Source organism: Dipodomys merriami, unplaced genomic scaffold (genome assembly GCF_024711535.1).
Source record: "Dipodomys merriami isolate MVZ:Mamm:240054 unplaced genomic scaffold, mDipMer1.0.p SCAF_17, whole genome shotgun sequence".
Classification (NCBI taxonomy): Eukaryota; Metazoa; Chordata; class Mammalia; order Rodentia; family Heteromyidae; genus Dipodomys; species Dipodomys merriami.
In genome coordinates, this window is record NW_027203048.1 from 9495383 (window position 1) to 9504188 (window position 8806).

Consider the following 8806-nt stretch of genomic DNA (forward strand, 5'->3'; position numbering starts at 1 on the left):
CATCTCCCAATCGCAAGCTAAGATAGTTTCCTTCCGCCTACAGGTGCTCATTGGCTGATTCCGCGGTGGCTACGCCCTCTCCTGACTCTCGCCGTATCACCGCCGCCGTCTGTCTCTTAGTCTGTTATGTCATTGGTCCTGCCCGCGATCGCTCTTCGCTCTGGCATCAGAGTCAACCACTAGAAGCCTCTGCATTGGGGTTTTAAAAAACGCTGGCGACTGAGCAGTCAACGCGGGCGGTTTGAACGCTAGCCTGCGCTTCTCCGGAGCACGAGGTGGGGTCGCGCTCCCTGCCTTCCGGCCGCCGGCCTCTGGTCCCTAGGATCGGACGCCGGGACCCTCGCGGCCCGCCATGGGCCCGCGCCGCAAGCCCGAGACCCCGAGGAGGCGCAGCGCGAGCCCGACCCGGACCCGCAGCACGTCCGGGCGCAGCTCCTCCCGAGGTAATGTGTCCGCGGCGCGAACCTGCGGCTCTGCAGAGCCAGGGCGCCGGCAGGGGAAGGGCTGGCCGTCGTTCGGCCTGGTGTTGAACCTGCTGCACTCTCGCCACTTTGTATCATGCAGCAGTGAGAAACTGAGGCCCAGACTGGCCGGTCCTAGGAGCAAAGTCCTGTGACAGATTCTGGAACCTGCAGGGGATAAAAACAGCATTATTTGTGTCTTTTTTTTTCTATTTAATTGTTCATTATTGCCTGCCTTTTTATGATGATTTCAAAAGACAATCCTACTCTTTAAGAGGTGTCTTTCCAGGCTCGTTCTCTTCAGTGGGTGTCTGGGTTGGCCATCCTGCTTTCCTGAGGTTCTGGTCCTCGGGGGAAGAGGGAAGAGCTTGTGGTGCAGAAACTGAATCTCTGAATGGAGACTGGAGGTGGCAGGTGCCTGAACTGCACATGGCTTATTAGCATTTATTTATGATGGTCCTGAGACTTGAACTTAGGGCCTGGGTCCTGTCCCTAGCTTTTTTGCTCAAAGTTAGCACTCTACCACTTGAGCAATACCTCCACCCTGGCCTTTTGGTGGTTAATTGGAGATCAGAATCTCACAGACTTTCCTGTCTAGGCTGGCTTCGAACTTCAATACTCAGATCACAGCCTCCTCGGTAGCTAAGATTACAGGTTTGAGCCACTGATACCCCCTTTCCTATCAAAAGCCACTCTCTTTTTTTGTTGTTGTTGGGGGTCCTGTCGTGGGGCCTGAACTCTGGGCCTGGGCGCTGTCCCTCAGCTCTTCAGCTCAAGGCTAGCATTCTACCACTTGAGCCACAGTGCCACTTCCGGCATTTTTATTTTTGCTTATGTGGTGCTGAGGAATCGAACCCAGGGCTTCATGCATGCAAGGCAAGCGCTCTAGCACTGAGCCACCTTCCCAGCCCCCACTCTCTTTAATGTGGGCTGAGTCATATGCTTTTTTCCCCTTTCTGCTGCAGTTAGCAAAAAATCCAAAGTAGAGCAAATGTGCTCCAGTATTTATAAGCAAAAAACAAAAAAACAAAAAAAAAGCCAGATACTAGTTTCTTATTTCTGTAATCCTAGCAGTTTAGGAGAGTGAGATCTGAGGATCATGATTCGAAGCCAGCCACACAGGAAAGTCTGTAAGACTCTTTTCTCCAGTTAACCATCACAAAACCAGAAGTGGAGCTGTGGCTCAAAGTGGTTGATCACTAATCTTGAGCACAGACTCAGAGACTGTGCCCAAGCTTTGAGTTCCAGCCTCACAACGACAAAATGAAAAGCAGGTGTGTTTCCTTGACTCCACATGGCCATCTCCCTATTTTCTTTCTTGACTCCTCTTTATTATTGTTATTATTAAGTAGTTATACAAAGAGATTACAACTTAACTCAGGTCTTGAATACAATACTTCTTGATCAATGTGATGCCTTCCATTATCACCTAAATCCTATTTTAAGTGAATGGGCTTCACCAGGGTAGCTTCAAACTCTATCTTCTTTCCTTAGCCTCCTGAGTAGCTGGGTTCACAGAAGGCCACTACACCCAGCCAGAATTGTTAAGTCTATACATACTGTCTATTCCTCACTTCCAGTTGCCCATCCATTCCAATCCTACTCTTGCAGTCACTATCCTTATTTGAATTACTCCTGTCAACAAATTTCATGTTGTTGAATCCAATAGGTGGGATTGTAGTCTTATTTTTCTCTGCCTCTGAGAAACATGTTAAACCATGAGCCACTTTCTCTGTTTGGAACAGTGCTTTGCTCTTGGCTTTCCTGGTACCATGTATCTGGGCAGTTCCTGCTTGATGGTTTTGACTGCTGTGTCATCTCTCCTGCTCAATGATGTTGAACTTCCTTGGTGTCCTTATCCCTTCTACCCCCTTTGAAGGGATTTTTTCCATCCTTGTGTCTTAAATACCACTCATATTGACAGCTCAATATTTTTTTTTTCTTTTTCTTTTTTTTTGGGTCCGGTCGTGGGGCCTGAACTCTGGGCCTGGGTGCTGTCCCTCAGCTCTTCAGCTCAAGGCTAGCGCTCTACCACTTGAGCCCACAGCGCCACTTCCGGCTTTTTCTTTTTGCTTATGTGGTGCTGAGGAATCGAACCCAGGGCCTTGAGCATGCAAGGCAAGCGCTCTACCACTGAGCCACCTTCCCAGCCCTGACAGCTCAATATTTTCTGTATGTACCCAGACCTCTCCTCTGCCAGTTGACTGTGTATATGAATCTTTTGGGTTTGTCAGACTAGCACTTCCCAAACTGAACCTCTGATTGCTTTCCTCCAACTTCTTTTTCTCTACTCCCCATTTCAGTAAATGTTACAGCCTTGAACACCACTGTTGGAGCCAGAACTAAGTTCCTTTTCCATAACTCAATATCAACCAAATGCAAATTTATACAATCCTATTTCCAGATTGCATACTTAATGTGCCATTGACATCTCTTCCTCACAAACCTCTTTCATACACCCATTCCCACACACAGAGTTGGAGCGTCCTAACCAGCCACTAAGCCTGGAATGACTGTGCGTGTGGTGTGGAGACCACCCTTGATAAGCAGTCACAGAAAATGTAAAAATGAGTACAATTAATTACCAGAAACAAGACCAATACCACAAAAGAAAGGAACCAAATTCAAGTATCAAAATAACCTGGATCAGAGGAATTTGAATTAACAGAGGGAAGGGACATAGACTGAAACATAGATAATACCCTAGAAAGGCAAGAGATTTAAAAAGAAAAAACCAGCCGGGCACCAGTGACTCACGCCTATAACCCAAGCTACTCAGGAGGCTGAGATCTGAGGATCACGGTTCAAAGCCAGCCCAGGCAGGAAAGTCTGTGAGACTCTTATCTCCAATAAACCACCAGAAAACCAGAAGTGGCGCTGTGGCCTCCAGAGACTGGGGTTGACAACTGGATATGGGAAGGGAGATTGCAGCCCATACCCATAGCTTATCTCCTAAGTCAGTACTGCCTCCTCTCTTAAATGCCACTAGTCCCCTGGATACTACCATGTGTCTTTGGCTCTGCTGCCTCACATCATCCAGGATAAAGTCTGTACTGCCAGCTGCCCGGCCCCAGCCATTTCTGGGTTGCCTCCCTTTCCCCGAAACTCTTGGCTTTTCTTTCTGCTGCTTAGTGAGAATTCTGTTCTCTTGGCTGACCTTTGAATAGCTGTAGCTCATTTAATTCTTCAATCGTTGTATGGGGTTTTTCCCTTTTTGAGCCTTGTGTTCAATTTAGCAGAGATTTTTTTTTTCTGCTCAAGGCAGCGCCCTACCATTTGAGCCACACAGCTTTTTGCTAGTAAACTGGGGATAAGAGCCTCAGACCAGGCGCTGGTGGCTCACGCCTGTAATCCTAACTACAGCAGGAGGCTGAGATACAAGGATTGCTGTTCAAGTCAGCCCAGGCATGAAAGAGCTCTGTGGCTCAAGTTGAGCTGAAGAGCTCAGAGACAACACCCAGGCCCTGAGTTCAAGCTCCATGACCTGCAAAAAAACCCCAGCCGGGCGCTGGTGGCTCACGCCTGTAATCCTAGCTACTCGGAGGCTGAGATCTGAGGATTGCGGTTCAAAGCCAGCCCGGGCAAGAGAGACCGTGAGATTCCTATCTCCAATAAACCACCAGAAAACCGGAAATGGCGCTGTAGCTCAAGTGGTAGAGCGCTCGCCTTGAGCTGAAGAGCTGAGGGACAGTGCCCAGGCCCAGAGTTCAAGCCCCACGGCCGACAAAAAAAAAAAAAAAAACTCAGATTTTCTGCCCAGACTAGCTTAGACCCTCAATCCTCAGATTTTAGCCTCTTGAGTAGCAAAGATTACAGGCATGAACCTCTAGCACCTGGCCTTAACTTTTTACTTCTAGATATTTTCTATTTTTAAGGATTTTGTTTTTCTTTTGCTGTTGAAACTAGAATTTGAACCAAAAACTGTAATCTCATAGCACTAGCACTGAGTTATTCTACTTGCAGTGTCCCACCTTGGTCTGTGGTAAACTGTATCAAACTTGCCTTTACTTCTCTGCACCCTAGAATAATCAAGACAAGGGGATTGTGCTAGATAACAAGTTTGCAGTATAAATGAGAAAGATAAGAGATAGACTGGTACTATGGGGCCCAGTGGAGGGGTGCAACTTGTCAGTAGGGAGGTGTGTGGGGAAAGGAAGGACTCATTGATGAGTTTGTTTGTTTGTTTTTGGGTCCGGTCATGGGGCCTGAACTCTGGGCCTGGGCTCTGTCCCTCAGCTCTTCAGCTCAAGGCTAGTGCTCTACCACTTGAGCCACAGCGCCACTTCTGGCTTTTTTCTTTTTGCTTATGTGGTGCTGAGGAATTGAACCCAGGGCCTCATGCATGCAAGGAACGCTCTACCACTGAGCCACCTTCCCAGCCCCTGACTGATGAATTAACACATAAAACCTCAAAGGCTCATCCGTTCATTGAACAAATATTTCTTTTTTTTTTTTGGGTCCAGTCGTGGGGCCTGAACTCTGGGCCTGGGCGCTGTCCCTCAGCTCTTCAGCTCAAGGCTAGCGCTCTACCACTTGAGTCACAGCGCCACTTCCGGCTTTTTTTCTTTTTGCTTATGTGGTGCTGAGGAATCGAACCCAGGGCCTCAGGCATGCAAGGCAAGCGCTCTACCACTGAGCCACCTTCCCAGCCCGAACAAATATTTCTTTAGATCTTATCTATCATTTTCTAGTTCCTGCAAATAACAATGAATACAGTAGAGAAAATTCCTTGCTTTTGCTGGGTGCCAGTGGCTCATACCTGTAATCCTAGCTACTCAGGAGACTGAGATCTGATTGGATTGGACCATCTCAAGTGAACCAGAAAAATATCCAGAACTGGAGATGTGGCTCCAAGTGATTGAGTGCCAGCCAATGGAAATAATGGAAAAGCCATTACAAGTCAAGTCTAATGACTTGAGTGTCTAGCTATCTTCATCTGACCCAAGCTGCAAGGCACCACCTATACACTGCACTGTCTCTTCATGAGCCAATTCTCTTGTGCTCAGGCACTACCCTCCGGCGGAGATACGCCTGGCTTAAAGAGGTCCGGAAGCTGCAGAAGAGCACATACCTCTTGTTAAGGAAGGCACCCTTTGCTCGCCTGGTAAGCTCCAGAGAATTTTCTGTCACCCATGCTTCTCTCCTTTGTTTTGTTTTTTATTTTATTGCTGGTCGTGAGTCTTGGACTCTGGGTCTGGGCCCTGTCCCTCAGCATTTCAGCTCAGGGCGAACACTCTACCACTTGAGCCACAGTGCCACTTCTGGTTTTCTGGTGGTTAATTGGAGATAAGAGTCTCATGGACTTTTCCTGCCTCGGCTGGCTCTGAACTACAATCCTCAGATCTCCAGAGTAGCTAGAATAACAGTCATGAGCCACCGGCTCCCGGCCCCCCCTTTCTTTAAATCTCCCAGAGAAAGGTTCCCTACCTACTATGATCCATATGGCTGAGGGACATCTCTAACCGAGAGGGAGCTCTTCCTTTTCTGAAAACATGAGCTCTCCAGAAGCACCTTGAAATTCTTTATGGAATTGGTTTCTCCCATTTCCTTTGCAATGGTGCCCTTTGTTTGCATAAGTAAAACCCCTCATGACTCCACCCTTTGATCCCTTTTCCTACCCTGGAATTTGCCTCCTCATCATTGCTGTTCCCAAGAGAGATGTCAGTCCCAAAGCTCACAGGAGGTGACACTGGCTCCCTGCCGTACCCTAAGATGCAGGGCCTGGATGGAATGATGACAGGAAGATTTCTGAAGAACTTTGGAGGGTCCATCTCGGTTGAATATTGTTCTCTACTCACCCCCTGCCCAACCCCATTCTCCACCAGGCAAGAGAAATATGCAGTAAATTCACTCGAGGTTTTGACTTCAGTTGGCAAGCACAGGCCCTGTTGGCCCTTCAAGAGGTAAGGTACAGTGAGGTTGGAGACAGAGTGGGTGGAATTTTAGGATTCCGGGGCTACCTGAGGAGTGTGCGGCTGGATCTGGGCCCCTGAAAAGCACCAGGTGAGCATTTATAAAGAGCTTCTGTGTGGTGACAGAGTTCAACCTGGTTCCTTAACACTTCCCTTCAGTCCTTTGAGGCCTCAGATTAAAGTTACCATGTCTCCAAGAAAATGCAGTGTCTGCTCTTCCTCTGTGTCAGTGTTTTTCTCTTTCTGTCCCAGGCGGCAGAAGCATTTCTGGTTCACCTTTTTGAAGATGCCTATCTCCTCTCTTTACATGCTGGCCGAGTCACTCTCTTCCCCAAGGATGTGCAGCTGGCCAGAAGGATCCGCGGCATTCAGGAAGGACTCGGCTGAGTGCTACAGTATGTCTGTAAGTCTCTCCCGCCAGCCTCTCGGGACAGCTAGAGTAGTCTTAGCTAGAGACTCCAGTGTCATCTCCCCTGCCCTTTGCTCCCCTGTGAAGATTTGACCTTCACCTGGCTGCTGGCTAGGGTTTGTTTTTTTTTTTCTTCAGGTACAATTTTAAATTTTTAAAGATTTTCTATTATCATGTCCCCAAATGTCTAACAGAGAGCAAGTCTCTCTATTTTACAAGGATCAGATCCCCTCATTTAGTTGGAGAGAAGGTTTTCTTGTTGCTGGAAATGCCTTGCTAGTAAACGTTATTCCTGAATTTTAGGAATGATCCCCTGGGACATTGTGGAGATGTGACTAGATCCAGTGGTGTCAGAAGTGCTGTGTGAACTCAGCCGTGTGCATGTTGCCTTTTAAACTTTCTTTATGAAGGGGAAGACTGCAGGACTTGCCTCTATAAGAGAGGTATAAGAGAAGACAAGTCAAGACAGTTCCAACAGCTTGAAAAGTATGTGCAGATAGAAGACTCCAAAGCCAATATTTTGTGAATTACTCATATGACTGAAGGCATAAATCTGCTATGGGAGAAGCATATTGTTCCTTTAGATCTCTCTGTACTATGTGCATTTTTTTTTACCATATGTATATTTCTACTTTTATTTAAAATATAAGGGGAAAATGAGGGAAAAATACTTCAATCAGTTACAGGGAAGCGCTTGGCATGCCTAGCATACAAATCTTAGGTATGAATCTTCCAGATTCTTCTTGTCATTAGTGCTTATCAGCAAGTGTGTAGCTTTTCAAAACTTAATTGGAGTTGAAATTGAAAATCTTTTTTTTTAAGTCTTTCCAGCTCCATCTTACAAATTCCTATTGAAATCATACAGAAATTTAAATGCAGAGGGTATGCTATCTTATTTCTTAGTTGTAAATCATACAAGGTATATCATGTCAGTTTAGGATTATAAAGTGCTTTTTCAGTGTTTTTTAAAATATTTTATCTTTTAAAATATTTTATAGCTTTGTAGAGAAGTAATAAAAACATTTTTTAATTAAAAACAAGGTTACTGTTACAGCATAAAGAAATTATAAGCCGGGCTCGGGTGGCTCACACCTATAATCCTAGCTACTCAGGAGGCCGAGATCTGAGGATCACGGTTCAAAGCCAGCCTGGGCAAGAAAGTCTGTGAGATTCTTATCTCTAATAAACTACTAGAAAACCGGAAGTGGCACTGTGGCTCAAGTGGTAGAGTGCTCACCTTGAGCTGAAAAGCACAGGGACAGTGCCCAAGCCCAGAGTGCAAGCCCACGACCGACCAAAAAAAAAAAAAAGAAATAATAAGTGGTTTTTTTTTGGTAATGTGAAGTTCCTCATGACACTGTTTATACAGCCACAATTTGAACAAGAGAATTGAGGGGTATAGATTCCCATGATAGAGTAGAGATAAATGCCCTTGCCCTCTGTTGGAAATGAAAACAATGTGAGAAGTTTCCAGAGAACTGGAACATGCCGCTCAAAGACCAGAGAGAGGAAGACAATGAAAATGAGCAGGGAAAAGAGACCCTTCACAATGATGTCCACTACCAAATTCAGAGACAGACTAAAGGAAAGAGCCGAGTTCTAGCATTGAATAATCATTTTAACACTTTGGAAACACTTGCATTTTGACATCAAGTTGTATTTCTGTAGATGTTTAAATAAAGCTTATCCTATGAATATGTTTAGTGTTCTCAGAGTGTCATTAATAAGAAGGTCATAGTCTTTCTCTAGTTTTCTCCAAATGGGTACTTATTTCTCTGAAAGCTGTTTTAACCACTTTGGGTATCTGTTGTGTGGGGCTGGTGTCCTCACTGGTTATGGCCACCACCATCATGAAGGAGACAGATGATGCTGGAACTGGACTTCGGTTTTAGTTGGAGTTGGAATTTGTACCTTGTTTAGCCAACCCAGATTATCTAAATTTTCTTGCCCAAAGAGGTAACTTCAAAGATGAAGCTTTTGTTAACTATTTTTTGGTGGTGGTGGTGGGGCTTGAACTCTGGGCC

The 8806-nt window shown here is 46.0% G+C and overlaps 1 protein-coding gene across 2 annotated transcripts; it reads left to right on the top strand.

Moving 5' to 3' along the window:
- Nucleotides 1-54: 54 nt before the first annotated feature.
- On the top strand, nucleotides 55-8479 carry Cenpa (centromere protein A). 2 transcript variants are annotated; one of them, XM_070025189.1, is made up of 5 exons: nucleotides 55-443; nucleotides 5468-5565; nucleotides 6287-6364; nucleotides 6626-6776; nucleotides 7086-8479. In XM_070025189.1, exons 1-4 carry the CDS (start codon nucleotides 353-355, stop codon nucleotides 6758-6760), a joined length of 402 nt encoding a protein of 133 aa, XP_069881290.1. In that variant the 5' UTR covers nucleotides 55-352; the 3' UTR covers nucleotides 6761-6776; nucleotides 7086-8479. The 2 variants fall into 2 exon arrangements, with proteins under 2 accessions (XP_069881290.1, XP_069881291.1); XM_070025190.1 differs by having other exon boundaries at nucleotides 6683-6776.
- Nucleotides 8480-8806: the final 327 nt, after the last annotated feature.